At 56.6% G+C, this 21,194-nt stretch overlaps 2 protein-coding genes across 4 annotated transcripts in view; one reads left to right on the forward strand and one right to left on the reverse strand.

Annotated features, from left to right (window-relative positions):
- ACTN4 (actinin alpha 4) overlaps positions 1-2,789 on the forward strand; it is a 29,799-nt gene extending 27,010 nt beyond the window's left edge. For 2 of the 3 annotated variants that reach the window (XM_029240316.1, XM_029240337.1), the window contains exons 18-21: positions 459-539; positions 848-913; positions 1,519-1,677; positions 1,810-2,789. In XM_029240316.1, the coding sequence (XP_029096149.1) occupies positions 459-539; positions 848-913; positions 1,519-1,677; positions 1,810-1,968 (465 nt within the window). In that variant the 3' untranslated portion in view covers positions 1,969-2,789. The remainder of the gene's footprint in view (positions 1-458; positions 540-847; positions 914-1,518; positions 1,678-1,809) is intronic. The other variant, XM_029240326.1, reaches the window with a different exon arrangement.
- A 95-nt stretch (positions 2,790-2,884) lies between these two features.
- Positions 2,885-14,486, reverse strand: CAPN12 (calpain 12). The gene is given in 24 exon segments (XM_029240347.1): positions 2,885-3,735; positions 3,814-3,952; positions 6,578-6,656; positions 7,204-7,266; positions 7,356-7,426; positions 7,809-7,866; positions 8,392-8,451; positions 8,545-8,587; positions 8,630-8,636; positions 8,785-8,845; positions 8,848-9,012; positions 9,209-9,220; positions 9,669-9,783; positions 9,785-9,887; positions 9,969-9,982; positions 9,984-10,130; positions 10,754-10,828; positions 10,899-10,984; positions 11,057-11,131; positions 12,241-12,409; positions 13,288-13,442; positions 13,579-13,697; positions 13,881-13,950; positions 14,250-14,486. Coding segments are annotated over 24 exon segments (2,358 nt in total). The 3' UTR covers positions 2,885-3,500.
- Between the last annotated feature and the right edge of the window lie 6,708 nt (positions 14,487-21,194).

Raw genomic sequence — 21,194 nt, forward strand, 5'->3', positions numbered from 1 at the left:
CCCTGAGCACCAGTTTGCCCCAGGCCCTGCCGGGCCTGATGTGTCATCTGCCTGCTTTCTGTGGGTAGCATGTGCTCTGGGCGTTAGGCAGGAGCCCAGCAGGAGGGGGTGCAATCCCCTTTCTCCCACACCAAATCCTGGAGGTGAGGAGAGCTCCCCCCTTCCCTCCCAGGAGTCCTGGTACTCAAGCCTCAATCCTGCACCTCTCAGCTCCCACCCCTGCTCTGGCCCAGAGGAGCCAGGAGGAGGCCTCTGACTGCCCTCCAGGCCACCCACGCCCCTCCAGCTGCCCCGCCCTGGCCATCACCTTGTCCACGTCACCTCTAACTCTGTGTTTCCCTCCCCCGTGTGTCCCCTTCCCCCACCCTCTGCATGTGACCCGGGCCCCTCTCCCCGCCTTGGTGCCGGCCTGGTCTCCACACCGCCCCTTGTGCACACCTGCCTTCGGACGCCGGCAGGACCACGGCGGGGCGCTGGGGCCGGAGGAGTTCAAGGCCTGTCTCATCAGCCTGGGCTACGACGTGGAGAATGACCGGCAGGTACGCGCCCCCTGGGCCCCAGCGGACTGTGGCATTAACTGCTCTTCTCTTTCTCTCTCTCCTTCTCTCTGTCTCCCCTCCCTCTGGCCATCCCACCCCTTGCCATCATGTGTGCCATTTCACGGGCTCTCTTGCCTCCTCCCTGCCCTGTGTCTCTCCGGACACCTTCCCCCTTACCTGGTCTCTCGGGGCCGCCTCTGTCTCCCCCGCTCCCTGCCACTGTCCTGTTTCCCCGCTGTGCACACGGGGCGGCCCCTCTTGCCTACTCTGGGCCCGGTCTCCTCTGCTGTCCCTGCGTCCTCGAGCAGAAGCAGACGGGCAGCATGGACTCCGATGACTTCAGGGCTCTGCTTATCTCCACGGGATACAGCCTGGTATGCCGCCTCTGCCTGCCCTTGCTGCTGTGCCTCTTCTCCTCCCCCTCCTCCGTCCCTCCCCCTCCTCCGTCCCTCCCCCTCCTCCGTCCCTCCTCACCGCCTCCAGAATGTCCGCGTCCTCGGGGACACTCCTCCACCAGAGCAGCATGGCCTGGCCTCCCTCCTCCTCCTCTGCTGCATCTGCTGGTTGGGGTCCCTCCGATGACTCCCTGAGCCTCCCACCTCCTTTCCTGGAAGTCTCCGGAGAGAGGAGGTCAGGCCTCCAGCTCTCTCCCCTTCTCTTTCTCTTTCTTTCTTTCTTTCTTCCTCGCCCTCTGGAGCTAACTTTCGAGCCAGGGCTGAGGAGCAGTAGGCCTGTTAGATCCACTCCCCAACTCCCCACTTCCCAGAAACGCGGGACGGGAGGAGCAGAGGGTGCACGCCCCAGGTCTGGGGCAGGTGGGGCAGTCGGCCGGGGAGCCAAGACCCTTGGGGCGGGCTGACGACGCCTGTCGTGTGCGCTGGGGTCGGGCCCTGCTCTCCTGACCCGGTTCTAGCCACCGGGCCGGCCCGGCCACCCTGCCCGCTGAAGGCCGCCTGTCCCCTGCCCACCCCCCTCGCAGGGCGATGCCGAGTTCCACCGCATCATGAGCGTGGTTGACCCCAACCACAGCGGCCTCGTGACCTTCCAGGCCTTCATCGACTTCATGTCGAGGGAGACCACCGACACAGACACGGCCGACCAGGTCATCGCCTCCTTCAAGGTCCTGGCCGGGGACAAGGTGAGCAAGACACCTGGGAGGCACCCGGCGGCCGGCGGGGAAGGGCCCTTGCGGCCAGGGCTGGGCGTGAGGGGCCCGGTGGGCCAGCGTCCATGTCGGGGGTGACCCAGATTCCCGCCCTGCCGCCCCCAGAACTTCATCACAGCCGAGGAGCTGCGGAGAGAGCTGCCCCCCGACCAGGCGGAGTACTGCATCGCCCGCATGGCCCCATACCAGGGCCCTGATGCCGTGCCCGGGGCCCTCGACTACAAGTCCTTCTCCACAGCCCTGTACGGCGAGAGCGACCTGTGAGGCCCCCACCAGAGAAACCCTGACCAAACACCCCTCCTCACAGCCTCCAGGAGGGGCTGGGGGAGCTTTTCTGCCCCACCCCACCCCCCCGCTGCAAGGGCACCCCCTGGCCCCGCTCCTCTGACTCTGTATCTATGCAAAGCACTCTCTGTCAGTCCTTTCTGGGCGGGAGTGGGGTGGGCAGGGAGGGGCTGGGGCAGGCTCTCTCCTCTCTCTTTGTCAGTGGGCCAGGAGGATCTCCCCCTCCCCCTGGACGGGGGGTGAGGGAGGCTTCCGGGGTCAGCGCTTCTGGTCTGGTAAATATATATGACGTGTTGTTTTGTTTTGTTTTTTTAACTCTGTGGAGGGGACAGTGGATCCTCACAGCAAGACAGGCCCCTTCCAAGCCCTAGAAACGCCCACCCCTCACCGCCCCCCTGGTCCATTTCTTCTCCCCTGAGGTCCCTTCAAGGCCTCCCACACCCAGGCCAAAGCCCGACGTGCCTTGTCCAGGAACCGCCCGGGCCTGCGATGGGCCCCGTAGAGGGCGCCACAGCTGCCCGGCAGGAAAGAGGACCAGCCTGCTCCCTGGTCCCCTCCCCTCACTTGGCATCGCCAGGAGATGAGGGGGTTCAGCTCAGTCCCCCCTCTTCTGCACCAGGAGTGGGGTTGGGCAGACCAGCCTCCCAGCCAGCCCCCACCTTGCTTTGTCTGGACCTGCGTATCTCTCAGATTTTCTAAGGACCCCCTCCACCCGCAAAAATAAAAAGAAAAAAAGAAAAAAAACACACACACAAAAAAAACACACAAAAATCCACAAAAAAAAAAAACTATGAAAAAAACCTTTCAGAGAATTACTATTTACTTTATTAACTTACGGATTTATTATATAAATATATATTCACCTAGCAGCATATCTTCGCCGCCTCTTGCTCTCATAATGAAGACATAGCTGATTTGCTCCCCTCCCCCAGCCCCTTACTGATTTCTCTGATGTCTGCCGTCGGTGTGGGTCTCTGGGGACCCCCCCGAGGCGGAGGGTGGGCTGCTGGCCTAGCTGCCTGTTAGTGGATGGTTTCACTCCACCACCTCCCCCCCCCCCTTTTTTTTTGAGTTTATTCCGATTATTTTTTTTCTCGGTTTCTGGATAAACCACCCTTCTGGGGACAGGATAATAAAACATGTAATATTTTTAAGAAGGATTCCTACAGTGTCCTCTGTTTTTCTATCTGTTCTCCACCTCCTAGGAGAGCGATGATAGAACACCTCTTGCCAGAGTGAGGTGGGGCGTGGGAGTGCCCCGATCCCTGTTCCCATGAGTGTGTGAAAGTAGGAGTGCTGTTGGGGACCCATTCCAGGCCACGCCCTGTTGTAAGCGTGTAACGTGGGCTAACTCGTGCAGCCTGCATGAGAAAGGTGCTGTTACCATGCCCGTTTACCAGAGAGGTGCAGTGACTTGCCCAGTGTCACCCAGCTGGTGAGTGGGGGGGGGGCCGGAAGTCAGCTCCAGGCAGGCTGGCTCCCAAGGCCACGCTCTGAATCACTGCTTAACATCAGGGCATCAGCCCCCTTCCTGTAGAGGAAACCCTGGTCCGGGCTGGGAGAAGGGAAAGGCAGGGCTCCCAGGCTGAGGTCCTAGAAGATGGCCACCTCCATCCACTGAGCGAGAGGAAACAGCAGGCATGAGGCAGGGGACTCCTGACACTCCCGTGCCACCCCTCCCTGCAGCCCAGGCTCACCTGTCTGTGGGTCAGGCAGACAACCCCCTCGCCCCCATGCAGGTGCTGGCTGCAGTGGCCTGTCGGGCAGGGTGCGCGCCCACCTCCCTGGTCCACCTACCGTGGAGACATCCTCCCTCTGTCCCACCAGTGCCAGGGATGACACTCATGGAAGATGCAGATGAGCTGGGCCACGCAGGACGCCAAGTGCTTGAAGTCCACGCGCAGACGGCTGTCCCGGTAGTGGGTAGTGAGGGCCTGGGTCAGCTGGTTGTTCAGGTGGAAGCCTGGGGGAGGCCGCCTCTGAGCCGGGGCTGCCCCGGGAGCCCCACCTCAGGGTCATACCACCCCTCCGACTTCCCAGGGAAGGCAGACACCAGGGGGGCCTGGTCCCACCTCTCTAGTCCCAGCTCTGCCTCATCCCAGCCGTGAGGCCACGGGCAGCTCCCTTCACTTCTCTGGGCTTCAGTTTCCTTATCTGTCAAATGGGGACTATGATAGCCCTGACCCTATAAGGTCGTGTGAAGATGTTATATGTAGAGAGCTTAGGACAGTGTCTGGCACATCATAACTATTGTATTCCTTTAAACTCTGCAGGATTTCTGCTAATAGCCACTAGAGAATATTTCTGTGCAGCAAAGCATTTTCTCAGCCCCGTATGGAGTCAATTTCTTGATGCTCCAGATCAGGGGTGATTTCTGGAGTTCAGAAATCACCTCCGATGAGGAATCGTCCAACAGAGGCTTTTAAAAGCCAGTCCTTGTGAAAGCCCTTACCTCGGTTACTGGGCCCTAGTGACCATGACCTCCTGGTTACCCCTCCCCAGGGCCCCTGTTGTCCCAAGCCGCCTGGTGGCCTGCACAGGCTGCACCTCATCTCCTGTTCCCCGCCTCCCTCTCCTCTACTTGACCTTGGGCTTTGCCGTGCCTTCTTTGCACTTGATGTTCCCTCTGCCCAGAACACCACGTCCTCTCAGCCCAGAGTGTTCCTACTCTGATACACGCCTCCTTCAGGAAGTCCTCTCAGACACTCAGCCCCCAGCAAGCAGCATCAAGCCCCTCCTCTGGGGTCCCACAGCTCACGTCCCTGCCCTGACCCCTCTGGGCCTCCACGTCCCTGCCCTGAGCCCTCTGGGCTGTCACTGTCTTTGGTGGGTCTGGCTGCGCCTGCACTGGGCAGGGGAGTGAGTGGTGGGTGAGGTCCAGGAAGGGCTTCTGGTCACCACTGAATCCCCAGCATCAGCCAGCACAGGGCCTGGAGCAGAGCGGGGCTCAGGGGGTGTTTGTGGAGCAGAGGATGGGATTGGATCGGAGCAGTTTCTTTCTCCTGTCCGTCCCCCCAGCCCAGGATTGGCTAGGTCTCCGGACCTTGCTCCCAGCTGGCCAGCTCCCTGGTATTCCCTCCACCATACACACCACCTTTCCCTTGCCTGTCAGCTCCAGGCTCACACACAAGTCCCTGACCCCGGACTTGCCTCTCCCTCCTCCCTCTCATACATATTTAAGAATTTTTAAAGAGCTGTCCTCCCAAGGCCTCGTGGGGCTCTCCTGTCTTCCTCCACCCATCTCCTCTCTGACCACCTCCCCCCTCCCCACTTGGCTCCAGCCACACTGGCCCCCTGTCATCTCCATCACTGGGCCCCTCGTTCACTCCGCTGCCTCCACACCAGCCTCCTCAGGGCCTTTACACTGACTTTCCCCATGTGGACGGCTCTTCCCCGGAGTCCCCAAGGCTCACTCCTTCCGGTCTCTGCTCACACATCACCCAAGTGAGGCCTTCCCTGACCGCCATGTCTCAACCCACACCTCACCCTCTGCGGGTCCCAGCACCATGGCCTGTTTCCTTTTGCCACTGTAGGACTTCTCACCATCTGCGCTAGACGTTCTGCTTGTTCTGTGTCTGTACCATCAGCACGTCAGCCCCTTAGAGCGCTCCTCTGCCTAGACTAACACCAGGCTTGTACCAGGCACTCGGGCATACCGCGTGAACAGTACAGCCTTCCACCTTCCGCCACCCTCTCTCGCCTCTGCTTCTGCCTACCTGGGACTCTTGTTTCTCAGGCTCACATCTCCCAATCTTCTCTCTGACTCCATCTCCCCCCTGTCTTGAGTTCCCTTTTCCTGCACCTCCCTGCACCTTTGACTTCCCCCCTCAGGGTCTCCCCCTGCCTCTCAGACTCTGGGTCACATCACCCCCCAGCCCCCCATCTCCCCATGTCTCACCCTTCCCTTTGCTGTGGCAGGTGAGCCCTGGGGTGGGGGTGGGGGTCTCGGAGCTCTGTGTCTGATCCCAGACCACACCCCGTCCATGCAAGGTGGGGTGGGGGACAGATCACACACACTTTTCCAACGGTATAGCCCAGGGAAAAAGTTGCTCTCTGCCTCTGTTCATTGGCTAGGATTTTTGTGCTCCCACACAAATGGAATGGGGCTGTTCTACGTCTCCTGGAAGAACTCAGCCTTTCAGTGGGAGCCTTCCTTTGGGCACTCTGGCATGTTGTCATGGAAGCTGCATTCCCCAGCACTAAACCCTGTGGGCTCCATTCCACAGGCTCCTCCTGGCCACCCTGTGTATTAGCCATTTTACAGAGAGGGAAATGGAGGCTCCAGGCACCCAGGGCCACCCAAGGAGTCCAGGAGTCCAGGACATTCTACCATGAGGTCCTGGGAGCTGGGGCCTCTCAGACACCAGCGCCCACCCCCCCTTCCCCTCCCAGGAGGGCCGCACTCCCTCCCTCAGTGCCCTCCTCCCCCCACACAGAGGATTCTCCCCTTTGGGCCTCTCTCAGGGTCACCCATTTCCTGCCAAGAGTGGGCAACTGAGGTGTGGGCTTTGTGGATGGCGGGGGAGGAGTACAGGGGAGGAGGGGGAGCAGATCTGTCCCCAGGATCCCGCAGGACCTCTGTCCATACCCACTGCGTTCAGGGCCAGCCTCAGTTCGTAGGAGTTCATGGTTCCAGAGGCGTCCTCATCGAGCTTGTCAAATGTGGCCTGGGCAGGGAGGTATTGGTCAGTCCCACCCCCAGGCCCCTAGGCACCCTGAAGGAGGCTGAAAGTGGGTCTTGGAGCCAGAGAGCCTGAGTTCCCACCCACCTCCCTTTCTTCCTGGCTGCCCTGTGCAAGCAGCTTAACCACTTTGGGTGTCTGTTTCCCATTCGGTAAATTGGGAATAACAGTACCAGCAGTAACAAGGGTGTTGTGAGGACAAGGTGATATTCTAACCACAAAGGGCTTAGTGAGGGCTCAGTGAACAGTGGCTTACCACTTGCTGTGTGGGGAGACCTGGGACCATCTCCTCACAGGGATCCAGAGCAGGGGCGGGGCGGGGAATTATCGCCTCCCAGTGATAGACAAGTAGAGGGACAACAAAGGGGTGTATGGGGCAGGGATATCCCACCCAGATGCCTCCAGGTTGGCGTGGTGTGGTCAAGTTCCCCTTCTCCCCTGGGGCCCTGCTAACCCACAGGGCACCTATGCCCATGTTAGTAAAGGTGCCTCTCCCTCCAGAAGGAGGCGCCCTGCCCAGCCCCCATCTTACCTGCCACCCCAGGAGGTGGCCCCAGAGCTGCTGGAAGTGGTACAGGTCGAGGCTTCGCCCATGCTGGGGGTGCGGCATCTGGTTAAGGTCAATGTCCCCAGAAGGGAAGAGGAGGCCACCCTCCCTACCCAGGCAATGCCCCCGTCACATACCCCAAAACGCTGCAGCAGCCGCTCCCAGGTCCTGAGCCCGATTTCCCTGGGAGTCCGTGCATGGGCCCTGGCTACAGGAAAAAAAAAAAAAAAAAGGTACTTTCTGCGTACCGGCCGTCAGTGTAAGTGCTAGGGATTATTGTTATCCTCAACAATCCTTTCTGAAACTGAGGTGCAGAAAGCCATGGGACTGCTGGAAACTAGTAGAGCTGGGATTTGAACCCAGGCACGGGGCTCTGGGTCTGTGCTCAGGACAGTTACACTTCCATAAAGGAAGATGGGCTTATACGTGGCCATGGCCTTGGCCACGGGTCCTATTCACAGAACCCACAGGTCTGGCTACAGCGGAGACGCCAGCAGGCTGAGCCCAGGGTTCCCATGGCCTGACTCCCAGAAGCATCGTGGATTAACACACATGGGGGCTCTGGAGTCCACTCTTGGTCCCCAACTCACCAGGCTCCAGGGCAATGCTTAATAAGGTCTGGAGCTGAGGGGCATTGAGTTCTTCCTCCTGGTAAGGAGAGAGCCGGTTTGTGAGCCTGCACTCGGGCAGTCATTCAGCAAACAGCCCTGGGCCGCCCAGACAGTATGCTGGGTGGTGCTGGGACACAGCAGGGACTGAGAGAAGCCCAGGCCTGCCCTCTCAGAGCTCCTGGTCCTGGAAGGGAGTGAGACCTGTCCCCAGAGTGGTCAGGGCTGCAATGGGGAAGAACTGGGCTGCAGGAGCCCACAGAGGACAAGCAGCTGACCAGCCTGGGGGAGGATCAGGGCACGTTGGAAAGATAAGGCCTTAGCCTGGCAGGGGTTGTGAAGGGAGAGAAAGCAGTCCAGGGGGAGGGTACAGACTGAGCAAAGGCTCTGAGGCAGGGAAGAGCTGTGAGCATTTTGAGAAAAGAAGCTCATGAGATTTAAGCACAGACAGACGGAGAAATCAAAGCAAAATGAGATGTCTAGGATGAGGGAGAAAGGGATGGATGGGTACATGGCGAGGGGAGGGGAGGGAAGGGACCCCCTTAGCCCTGCCCCATCTCCTCACCTCTCCTGCCAGCTCCTGAAACAGCTGCTCCATCTCTAGCTCCAGGGGAATGTAGGGGACCTGTGGGGTAGATGGTGTTTAGTTCTGGCCAAGAGGACCCCCGCCCCGCAGCACACACACACCCTCGCACCCCTTCCCAGAGCAGCGCCTCACCATGAGGGCACACAGGTCGGCGCTGATCACATCATCTATCTCCCTGCAAATTACAGACGGGAGATGGGGGGAGGGGACGGCTCACCCCGCGGCTGGGGATATGGGCCGCGCGGGGTCTCAGCTGAGGCTCGGGTGGGGTCTAGGTGGGATCCTGGGGGGGCTGGGCTGACCCAGGCGCGGGGCAGGGGATCCCGGGGCGGGGCAGGGGATCCCGGGGCGGAGCAGGGGATCCCGGCTCACAATGCGGTGTGGCGGAGAACACGCGCAGCGTGAAGTCGATCTCGTCGCCGGCGCGGGCGGCGCGGGCGGCGCGGGCGGCGCGGGGGCGCTGGGTACCACCAGATAGTGGCCGGGGCGCAGGCGGCAGCGGTGGCTCACGTCGCGGCGGGCACAGAAGGGCGAGCGTTTGGCGCGCAGCAGGCCCCGCAAGAGCTCGCGACTGCGCGGGGAGTCCCACAGTCCCAGCAGCTGGGGGGCAGGGCGGCGTGACCACCGCCTTCCAAGTTCACCCCACCCAGCCTCCGACCCACTGCATCCTCCACACCGCCCTGTCCAAACTCACTGGTCACCCATCACCCCAAGCGCGTCCCAGGCCCCCAGGTTGTCCCAGCTGCTGGGGCTGGCTCAGAGATGGATGGAATCTGGGGTCCTACCTGATACCCACCTCCTCTGGGATCTGTAAGAAGGAAGAGCAAGGGAAGTCAGGGCCAGGCAGAGGCAGCTACCCCTCAGAGTCCCCCCGCTCCGGCTCCCTCCACACCCCTCCCTCCCTTTTCTTCCCATCCCACCCCTTCTAAAGCCCCTGCCCCAGCCCCTCCGGACCCCTCCCTCCCATCTGTGCCCTCTGCTCCTCGGTCCCCTCCCTGATCCTCAGTCTTTCCTCCAGCCCTTTCTCTGTCTCCTTTCTGACCCCTCACCCCTCTACCCTTCTGACCCCCAGCCTCTCCCTCTGCGCCCTCCCTAGCCCTTCAGTGTCTCCTTGACCCCCACCTCCGATTTCCTCAGCTGTCTCCTGACTCTGACCCTCGGCCCCCATCCTCTACCCCCTCAGATCCCCCCTTTGGCCTCCTGCACCTCCATGCCTCTGTGTTCCCCCCATTGCCTCTTCCAGCCCGGCGTCCCACCTGGAGCACGTGGAAGCCCACAGTCAGGTATGTGAGGCCCTGGGCCCTCAGGCGCCGCCGGTTGCGCTGGATGGGTGACAGAAGCACAGTGCATTTGGGGGTGCGGCCCCCAGTGGGGGCCCCGCGCCCCTGCTGCCCCCCAGCCCTCCCAGGGCCCCTTGTCCTCCTCGTCAGGCTCCAGCAGCGTCAGCCGGAACTGGGGGTGAGTCCAGAAGGTTTCTAGTAAAGGACAAAGAAACAGGGTTACCCAGCCTGCCGCGGCCCCCCTTGCTTGCCTTCCGGGGCCCCTCCAGGCCTCACCAGCACGAGGCTGGCCCGCCAGAGTTGAAGCCGCGTACCCAGCGGCCTTGGAAGGTGTGGATGTGCCTGCTGCCTCCAGCTGGGCTGCGGACCAGCACCTCAGGGCTCAGCGAGCAGACCTGGATGGTGGCGAAGTGGCAGAGGAAGTTCTGCAGCTCCATCCTGGACGGTGGCCGGCAGTCAGACCCTGGCCTGGCCCCTGCCCCAAATAGCTCATGACCCCCCAAGTCACAAAGCTCCTAAATTCCTTAAATGTCGCCAAGTATACTTCAGTCCCCCAAATAATACATGTCTCCAGAAATGACCCTCAAATTAGAGCCCTCCAGCTCCCTCAGATTTCTCCAAGTCCTCAGAAATGCCCTACCAATAGCCAAGATCCACAAACTCCCCCCACATATGGTCAAATTGCCTTCAACCCCCAAATATCAAGACCCTCAGATTCTCTATTACCAGTAAGTATCCTTCAGCCCCTCAATATTGCCAAATCTCAAGAAATGCCCCAATGTCACCAAGCCTCCCTCAACTGCCCTAAATATTACCCATCCCCCTTCAACCCTCCAAAGATTACTATGCTTCCAAGTTCCCTAATGTTACTCCTAATTCTAATTCGACTCCCCGAAATAGAACCCAACTCCCGAATTACCACAGACACGGACAGTTTCTCCCCGTTAGGACCCACCCCCATGAACTTCTCCAATGTCCCTTCAAGCGGGACTTGCCCCCTCCCTGACCCTGCTGGCCTGGCGCCCCTCCCCGAAGCAGACCGGGGACACTGCCCCACTCACCAGAACTCACCATCCTCCTTTTTCACCAGCAAGGCATCTCGCCACTCAGCGGAGAGCACGTCCCAGCATGGGCATCTGGGGAGACCGAGGTGTAAGGGGTGGGCAGGTGGGACCGAGCCACCCACCCACCCCAGATCCATCCCACCTATCACTCCAGGCCCCAGGCCACTCCACTCGGCCCTGTGGGCTCCGCAGACGCAGCAGACGCACGTTGGTGAAGCCCCGTGACACCTAAGGGAGACGTGGTCAGTGGGGGCTTGGTGCTTGGACACCCCCTGCCAGCCCACCCTGGGGGTTCCTCACCTTGTGTGTGCCTGTGATTGAATATGCATGTCCCTTCACCAGCCCGTCTTCTGTACGGTACTCACCCCGATCACTCTGGGAAGAGGACAGGACAGTGAGCCATAGCAGGGGACAGGGCTCCCCTCTGCATCCCCACCTCCTTTCACCAAAGCAGGAGTCACCCAGAGCACCTAAATGAATGGCACCAGGCTCTGAGAGGGGCTGGGAGTTGGCAAGTGAAGGCAAGAGAAGGAGAGAGAGGCAGATGGAGACAAGAGACCAAAACAGATTTAAAGAAGAGAGACATAGGACTTCCCTGGTGGCGCAGTGGTTAAGAATCCGCCTGCCAACGCAGAGGACACAGGTTCAAGCCCTAGGTCTGGGAAGATCCCACATGCTGTGGAGCAACTAAGCCCGTTGCCACAACTACTGAAGCCCGTGCTCCTCAACAAGAGAAACCACCGCAATGAGAAGCCCGCGCACCACAATGAAGAGCAGCTTCTGCTCACTGCAACTAGAGAAAGCCCGCGTGCAGCAACGAAGACCCAACACAGCCAAAAATAAAAATAAATAAATTTATTTTTAAAAAAATTACTAAAAATATAAATAAAGAGGAGAGACATAGAGACACAGGGACAAAGAAAGATACAGAACAGAGAGGAAAAGAGGTGGAGAAATGCAAAAGACACTCAGTAACTGAGTAGAGGATTAAATAAATGAATGAACGAATGAGTTAGACTGACTCAGTGAATGAATATGTGATTGGGTCACAGATGGACATATGACCCAAACTGAGCCCGTGAAAAATCAGTCCTGAGACTTTTGTTGAAATTCTCAGAAAGAGGCACTTTTTTTTTCACACACACACATCCCCCGGGGGCAGTAGGAGGAACCTGCAGCTGTGGGGCCCACTTTTGTGCCCATGAGAGGAAAGCCTGCCTGTGAGTGAATCTAACCCAGAAGCAAGAATAGAAAAACACATTCACAACAGCCACTAAGCACCTGGATCCAGCTGTGCCTGAAGCTTAATTAGTCATGAGAGCAAATAAATGCCCTTTTGACTTGCTGGAATTAGATTTGTGAGAGACAATAAGCCAACAGTGAAAGCAGAGGCGAGAAAGATACAGGACACCACCCCTCTCTAGCTGTGACTGCACTCTGGTCCTGGCGGGGGTCTTCATGGGAGTCTAGTCTGACTCTCTCACCAGGGCAGTGGCTCCCACGAGGGACCCCTTGGCCAGGGCATGGCACAGGGTAGAGAAGAGGCCTGGAGTGTCCTGCCTCAGGTAGAGCACCTCGCCCACACCGCCTGTGAAGTCCACGAAAGCCTCATTCATGTGGCCGCCTCGCATCACCTCATAGGAGCCATGGAGCCTGTGGAAGCAGGTCTCGGGTGGGGTGTCTGAGGTATGGGCGAGTATCTTGGGCAACCATGGGAATGTGGGGGGCCTCTGTCTCATGCTGTGAGGTCCCAAGGGCTGTCCCCCAAATTTGCAGACTCTTAAGGAGGGTGCCCTTGGTAAGCCCTGAGAAATTTGGCTGGTGGCTCTTGGGGCCACCAGGACTGTGTGATTTGGGGGTCACAGAAGAGCTCTGTCAGAATTCTGGGCATCCTGGGGTCTGTGTCTGACACTTTGAGTCTGTGGGAGATGTCTGCTTTGGGGGGTGATCCCTAGGGGGTTTGTCAGGGATTTCAGAGCTGCAGAATGGGGAAAAGTGAAGATTTAAGGGTCCCAGGATTACACCCAATATTTTAGAGATGTCTTGGGTTTCTCAAGGGATCAGGAGAGATTGTCTGAGGTTACAGGTCCCCCAAGGGGATTACTTAGATCTGGTGACTCCGGGGCCTGAAACGAGATTTCCGTCTCCTTCAGAATTAAGAGTGTTCGGTTGGTATCTAGGAATATTTTGTGTGAAATATCCATGGAGGGGGACTTCCCTGGTGGTCCAGTGGTTAAGCCTTTGGGCTCCCAATGCAGGGGGCGCGGGTTCAATCCCTGGTCAGGCAACTAAGATCCCGCATGCCACAAGGCACGCCCCCCCAAGAAAAAAAAAATCAGGGAGGTGTTTATGATTTGGAGGTCCTCAGGCAATGGTATGACATGAGGGTCCTGTGGGCTGTACCTTGGTTTGAGATCTTTGGTGGGGTGTCTAGAGGATCCCAGAAGTCAGGGGTGCTCCAGGTGTCCCCTGTGGCTTGGGGCCTGCTGGCTGGGACTTGGGGCTGCCCCTGGTGGCGTCGGGGTCCTTACTTGGCGTAGGCCTTTTCCAGGAGTGGGTCCCAGAACTCGTTCCTCTGATCCGAGCGCACGAACATCAGCTTCCCCTCACGCACAGGCAGCCTGTCGTCCACCACGACGTCCACCCAGCAGGGGAGGGGCCTGGGCTCGGCTTCCCACCTCCAACCCTGCTGGGCCCCAACCTCTGACGCCTGACCCTGCTGTACCAGTCAGGAAATTACAGCCCCATGGGGACAGTGTCAGCTATGAAATCCATGTCACCCTGGGGAAAACTGAGGCATGAACAGAGGAACCGAGCTTTACCTGGAAGCGGAAGACGCCTGCGTAGCCATCTTGGAAGCCCTGTCCCGGGGAGACCACCTGGGACAGGAGTCGTGGGTACAGAGTGATGGAGGCAGCGGCTGCAAGAAACCAGCTGTTACCTGGCAGGAAAGGCTGGGATTGGGGGAGGGTGGAAAGAGGGAGACCGAGGCACCAGGAAAGGAGAGCCTGAGAGGGAGAGGGAGGGGCAGGGACAGGGCAGGGGGAGGCTGAGGGCGGAGCTGTCGGGTTCCCCACTGCAACCTGCCAGATCTGGGGGCTCAGCATGGGTTCAGTGGTCTCACCCAGACTCCCCTGACACATGTCTGTTCCGCTCATGTCCTCACAGATGAACTGGGGCTTAGCGCAAAACTCCTGGGGGAGATGGGGGAATACAGACCTCAGCCAGGAAGGGGAGGGAAGAAGCAGCTGGGGGGTCAGATGCCCGGGCCCCCTCCTGCCCTCGCGGCTCTGGAGTAATGAGCGCCTCCAACCCCATGAGAGGCTTGTAAAACCTGTGGGCAGCCGTTTGGCTTCCCTGGGCCTCCCCTGACCCAGGATTGCTGAACCTGCTCTGAGCTGGTCCCACAGTGACACCTCCTCCCTCAGACCAGGAGCCCAGCCCCCAGCCTCCTTCCTCAGACCCAGGAGCCCAACCCCCATCCACACATTACATGGGGCCTCTTCCATTCCACCCCTTTGGCCTTCTCTGAGTCGGGCCCCAGCTCGTCATAGCCAAGGGCATCAGGGCCAGCAGGGAAATAGGGATCTCGGAACAGGATCCCCTCATCCAGGCAGGCTGCTCGGATTGCTTTGTAGTTCTGGCCCCGAGAGGGCTTTGGGCCCTTGGTTCCAGGCCCTGCCTCCTGGTTCACCAGCTGGATGGTGATTCTCTTGCTGCCACACGCCATCCGGACACTGTGGGCTCATAGGCCGGCTCTAGGCCCTTTAACCTCCTGAGTCATGGGGGTGGGGCCTCCCCTCCATCTGAGCCCAGATGGGGGTCTTTAGGCAGAGAGGAACCTTCCCTCGTTAATACTAATTGATGGTTTGGGGTGCCGGGGAGCAAGGATGCCTCTTCAGTGTTTTCCTCCTCAGGGCGTGGGGCCTTCAGTTGTGGCTAGGGTAGCAGCTTAATGGGCTTGGCCAGCAGCAGGAGGGTAGGTGGGCAGAGCTGAAGGAGGACCGGCTGCTGCTGTGGGAGTGCCTAGAAGGAGGTCAGTGTGGGCGGTGCATCTCTGCCAGCTTGTCCCTGCAGGCCTCCCTCTGTCGGGTTGAGAAGGGCAGGGGTGGGGAGAGAGGCATTTTTTTTTTTTTTTTTTTTTAGTGCCTTTGATCTGCCTTTTTTATAGCCTGCTTTATCCTGGAGGGAGTTATCTTTACTGCTGTCTCTCTCTCTGTCTCTCCATCTGACAGTTTCTCTCTCTGCCTGCCATTGTTATCTCTCTTCTCTATCTTGACCTCACTGTCTCTGTCCATCTCTCTGGTCTCCTTTTGTCTTTCTCCATTTTTTGTTTATCTGTATCTGTATCTCTCTCTGTATCTCCCGCTGTCTCCCTCTCTCTCTCTCTCTCTCTCTCTTTTTTTTTTTTGGCCGGGCTGCATAGCATGTGGGATCTTAGTTCCCAACCAGGGATCGAACCCATGCTCCCTGCATTGGAAGCATGGAGTCTTAATCACTGAACCGCCTGGGAAGTCCCTCCATCTCTCTCTTTATATCTCTTCCTGTGTCTCTTTTTCTCTCTGTGTCTTTCTTGTATGTGCCTCACTGTCTGTCCCTCTCCATTTTTCTCCCTGTGCCTGTAACTCCTCAGTCACCCAAAGTGGGACCCCCATCTCTCCCCTCCCCAACAAGGCAGACCTCAGCCTGGTCGCCCCAGGCAGAGCTGACCATGGAGGGGCCGCTCTGCACCTACCTGTCCTGGGCTGGGGCAAGGCCCACCGGTGACTATGACACCCCATCCTGCCCACCTGTGGCTCAGGGTTCGGTAGAATAGTATTTCCCCAAAAGGATGCTGTAGCTGATTCTGGTGGTGGAGCGGCTGGAAGAAGGACCTTGGTTCTTGTCTTCTTTGAAGAAAGAATTCAGCAAAGAGACAAAGATTGCGAAAAAGATAAAAGCGTTTATTAGAAGCAAAGTACACGTGGCAGAGCAACAGAGGTTGCACACAATAGGGGCAGCTTAGGTTGTTTTATAGGGGCAATTTTCCGGGTTGTTTTTCTGACCAATCATCTCCATATTTGGTCCTGGTGTGGGCGCCCATCTCTCAGCCAAGATGGATTCCAGCTGGCATCTTCTCCCTCCTTTTGCCCTTTCCCTAGACTGAGGGCCTTTTCTGCACATGTTTTGGGCTGGGAAATCCACAAGAATGCACCCAGTCAGGGCCCAATACCTCCGCTGGTATCCCATCTCGAAGCAGCAGGAGACCAGCTGCAACTGCTCATCCGGGGGCCTATCTCCTACCTCAAATCCCTCCTGAGAGATGTGGACTCAAAAAAATCTTATTGGGAGGATGAAGGGCAATGGTTCATCTTCTGTAGCTTCTTCAGGCTGACATTGGGTTCACAGACCCGACTTAATTGCGGCCAGGGAGCTCTTACCTTGCCTTGTTAGGGGCCCCAGGGCAACTTCTGTTATTCCGGCAGGACTGGTTTCAGGCAGTGGATGCAATCCCTGCATCACCATCATCTTGAATTGCTGTAACCTGGAAAAAGCAAACTTAACAAGCAGGTTAAAAAAGCAAGAGCTGAAGATCAGCCTTCGAGTAGGCCCTTGCTTTTCCCATTGATCTGCCTTAGCCAGGGTCAAGATAAAGGGCTGCCCTAGGCCCACCCTTAACCCTAATATAGCCCCAAGGGAGCCCAGAAGGTCTCACCCCAGTAGTAGGGCAGGACACTCAGGAACAACTAGAAAGGCATGTGAGATCAAACACTGTTCGAACCGGCAAGCGAGGGGCCCAGGGAAGTAATGCGCTCAAGGCTTTCTGTCAACACCAGTTAACTGTGCAACTTTTAGAGGAAAGAGGCCCAGCATGAGAAATCAAGACAGAATAAGTGGCTCCCGTATCAATTTAAAAACTCGATCTTCTTACCTGCCACATCAAGGACCACCTGGGGCTCCTCGACAGAGATAGACAGCTCGTGAGGGGGCATGGGGGAGCCACCAGAATCCCTGGGACCGCCTCAGTTGTCCAGCATGGCCATCTGGAGCAGAGCCGCCTTTCCCCTTCAGGACTGAGGGCACGCCCATCTCCCGAGACCGGTCTCTTTGCGGACTGCGCATGGCCTGGGGGCGCTCCTGGCATTTGCAGGCCCAGTGGCCAGTTGACTTATATTTGAAGCATTCCCTCTTGTTGGTTTTACCTCGAGACTGATGGTTGAAACTCCTTGTCCCCTTTGGGTTGCCCTGAGGTTCCCAGGCATGGCTGACAGCAACTGTTACCTGTTTAGCTTGAGCCTTGGCCTGCCTTTTCTCACACTGAGTTCTCTCCTCCTCCTGAATTTGATCTCGATTATTAAATACCCCAAAGGTCACCTCTAAGCGTTGGTGCATAGGGGTTTGTGGGCCTAATTGTAACTTTTGGAGTTGTCACCTAATATCTGGGGCAGACTGACAAAATGTCCCAGCAGAGCTTGACCCTCAGGAGTGGAGGGGTCTGTGTCAGTAAATTTTCTAAAAGCCTCCACAAGCCGTCCCTGAAAGAGAGCTGGGTTTTCTTCTTTCTCTTGGGTCACTTCCCTGACCTTTTCATAGTTAACTGGCTTTCTGATGCACTTTCTCATTCCTTCTTCTTTTCTTTTCTTTTTTTTTTTTAATATTCATTTATTCATTTGTCTGCGCTGGGTCTTAGTTGCGGCATGCGGGATCTAGTTCCCTGACCAGGGATTGAACCCGCGCCCCCTGCATTGGGAACACGGAGTCTTAACCACTGGACCACCAGGGAAGTCTCTCTCATTCCTTCTAATAGGCATTGGACCATGTGGTTCCTGGCCTTCATTCCCCCCCAGGGAATTATAATCCCAAGTGGGCTCCTGATTTGGGACTGCGTCCTCACCCACATCATAAATGTGAGGTTGGTCCCTGCTGAGCTGATCAGCGTGCCCCTGGACTGCTGTCTAAATCCTGTGTTTCTCCTCATGGGTACAGCTGGTAGATAGTACTATTTGGACATCCTTCCAAGTTAAATCAAAGTCCAGGGTTAGGGGTTGAATCTACTAGGGTCTTCAGAAAATCATCCCAGCCTTTGTTCGCATTGGACTTGAGCCAGAAGGGCACATGTACTCTGGTTGTGCCTTCGCCATTTGCCACTTCTCTAAGAGGGCATATTCTCCCTGATCCTGGGTGATAGGAAGTCCCACTATGGGTTACCTCAGCAGGACTAGCATTTTCATCCTGGGGTACCGGTGCGGATCAAAGAGCATACGGAGGTAGCATAGGGAGGTAGCATAGGGAGGTAGCATAGGGAGGTAGGGATCAAAGAGCATAAGGAGGTAGCATAGGGAGGTAGGGATCAAAGAGCATAGGGAGGTAGCATAGGGAGGTAGGGATAAAAGAGCATAGGGAGGTAGCATAGGGAGGTAGCATAGGGAAGTAGGGATAAAAGGGCATAGGGAGGTAGCATAGGGAAGTAGGGATAAAAGGGCATAGGGAGGTAGGGATAAAAGGGCATAGGGAGGTAGCATAGGGAGGTAGCATAGGGAGGTAGCATAGGGAGGTAGGGATGAAAGAGCATTGGGAGGTAGGATTGGGGATTGGTCAGGGGGTACAGAGCAGGAGAGGCTCGGTTTCCTCCCTGAGAGTGGAGGGTGGTGTTTAAAAGAGGACTGTCTAAAATGGAGGAAAGTACACATTGAAGAAACAACGTACGTGTGGCCGAGAACACAGGCAAACTCAGAGTGAGTTGCAAGCAACAGGGGTGGCTTAGGTCACTCATATAGGGGCAGTTTTCTGGGTTGTTTTTCTGGCCAATCATCTCCATATTTTGTCCTGTGGTGGGTGCCCATCTCTCAGCCAAGATGGATTCCAGCTGGCCTCTTCCCCCTCCTTTTGTCCTTCCCCTAGACTGAGGCCTTCTCTGCGCATGTGTTGGGCTGGGAAATCCACAAGAATGCACCCAATCAGGGCCCGGTGCTCCCGCTGGTGTCCATCTCAAAGCATCAGCAGGAGACCAGCTGCAGCTGCTCATCCGGGGGCCTGTCTGTCTCCTACCGCAGAGCCATTGGAAGAAATGGGAGAAATAGGTTTCAAGCGGCCAAAACTCACCAGTTTTTATCCCCACAGCCCTTCCACACTCAGCAGGGGGGTCTCCTGCCCCAGCAGAGCCTTGTCTCCTCTGTGATACTAGATGTCCCTCAGCCCTCTGGGATCTTTCCCTCCAGATGGACCAACAGATATTGTCTGTGCCTCCCGGCTGTGTGGCCACAAAAAGGAGGTTATAAACAGGTTTTCTTCCTATAGAATTGCAAAGACCAACCCTCCATGTGAGGCAGGTGACAGGGTTAGGAGTCAGAGGGCCTGGGTTCAAATCTCAGATCTGCCACTTAGAACTGTGTGTCGTGGGCAAGTCACTTATCCTCTCTGTGCCTCAGCTTCCTCATCTTTACTATGGGGGTAATAATAAGACCTACCTCTGGGTGTTGTTGTGAGAAACATATGAGTTGATATGTGGGACATGTTCAGAACAGTGCCCGACACACAGTAGTTGCTCAATGAACGTTCTATGTCATGACTACGTCCTGTGATCCCATCTATGGTCACCTATCACCACCGGCTCTGGCTGCTGTCTCTGCCATTTCTACAGTCACTTCCACCATCCCATTATCTGTTCTCCATGTTCTCACCCCGCGAGGTCACAGCCCTCTCCCCTTTATTTGCCCCAAAGTACCACTAACAGTAGGAGGAAGCTTTTAGTAAAACCTGACATCTCGCAATGATGTAAAAATCCTGTCAGATGCCCTGGCCTCCTACCTGCCCCTTCCCCGGCCCCTCCTGCAAGGCCCCTCCAGGCTGCTGCTCTTCCTAGCTGCCTGCCGGCTGCCATGCTTCAGGGCTCTGCTCACAACCCCCAAGCAAGTGTTCTCTCGATTATCACTCCCCACATCGCTCCTTGAATCCGGAGTCCCAAATATGCTTTCCCCAGCCAAGGTAAGAAGAACGCATTGATGTTACTGTAGTAGATGCTTTGTGAGCCCAGCACCCCCGACCTCTTTCCGGAATCAGCACCCCCATTATGTTTTGGGGACCCACGGGCCCCTTATTCTCAAGCCCTGTGGCTCTGGTAGGGCTGGCCCCTCCCTCCAGCTCCAGGGAAGTGCATGTGACTCAGAAGAGCCAATCAGAGCACCGCAGCCCCTGGGCACGCCCCTCGGTCACACCCCTTGTTCAGTACCTGGGAGTCAGGACAGGGCTTCTATTTCCCTGAGGCCGCTAAGCGGACGGCATGTAAGCCCCGAGTGGCTCAGCTCTACCTTGGCCGTGTAGTCCGGAGACCCTGCCTGAGAATGAGGACAACGCCGAGGGAAGCAGAGCCAGTGACAAGATTCCCGCGAGCAGACAACCCCTCAATCGGGTGTGCTCAAAACCAGACTTTTACATTAACGGAGTCAATAATTCTCCTCTCTTTTTCCCATTTATTATTTATTTATTTATTTATTTATTTATGTCACTAGCAACCAAAAGAAACCTTCCTAATCCAGTTGGCATGATTTCTGCAGCGGTGCGCTAGCCGGAATGTCGAGGACATCAATTCCCTGTGGAGTAAGGAATCCTTCACTGTCATGGAGTAAGGGGTCTGGTGCCAGTTACTCGGCTTCTACTCCTGCTTCCTTACCTAACCAGCAAAGTAGAGTGTTCCTGTTTCACCAAGTTAAGGCTGCACTTGAGCCAAATTAAAAAAAACATTTTTTTTTTTGCCTGAAATGCTATCATGAAAATGAAAAGACCCACCATAGAGAGCAGGTATTTGTTACACATATAATAACAAATGCTTACTATTTACCGAGCACTTGCTGTGACTGTGCACAAGAGATCATAAATATGATCTGGCAGCTATAGCAAAGACCACAGAATGGGGGCTCAAACAACAGATGCTTATTTCTCAGTTCTGGAGCCTGGGAGTCCCAGATCAGGGTGTCAGCATGGTCAGGTTCTGCTGAGAGCTCTCTTCCAGGCTTGCAAATGGCCATCTTCTTGGTGTATCTTTCCATGGCAGAGAGAGAGCTCTGGTGTCTCTTCCTCTTCTTTTTTATTTATTTTTTTTCATTTGGAAGATCTATAGTTTTTCACTATATTTAATTCTATGTCCCATCTGTTTTTTTTTTTTTTTTTTTTTTTTTTGTGGGATCTTAATTCCCCGACCAGGGATTGAACCCAGACCCCGGCAGTGAATGTGCTGAGTCCTAACCACTGGTCCACCAGCGAATTCCCTCTCTTCCTCTTCTTATCAGGGCACTAATTCCATCATGGGGATTCCCCACCCTTATGATCTCATCTGAACCTAATTACCTCCCAAAGGCCCCCACCTCTAACTACCACCACATTGGGAGTTAGGGCTTCAACATACGAATTGGTGGGGAGGGGTACAAACATTCAGCCCATAGCAAAAGGTAAGGTTTATAGT

Source organism: Monodon monoceros, unplaced genomic scaffold (assembly GCF_005190385.1).
Source record: "Monodon monoceros isolate NGI ecotype Baffin Bay Population unplaced genomic scaffold, NGI_Narwhal_1 Super_Scaffold_10, whole genome shotgun sequence".
Lineage (NCBI taxonomy): Eukaryota > Metazoa > Chordata > Mammalia > Artiodactyla > Monodontidae > Monodon > Monodon monoceros.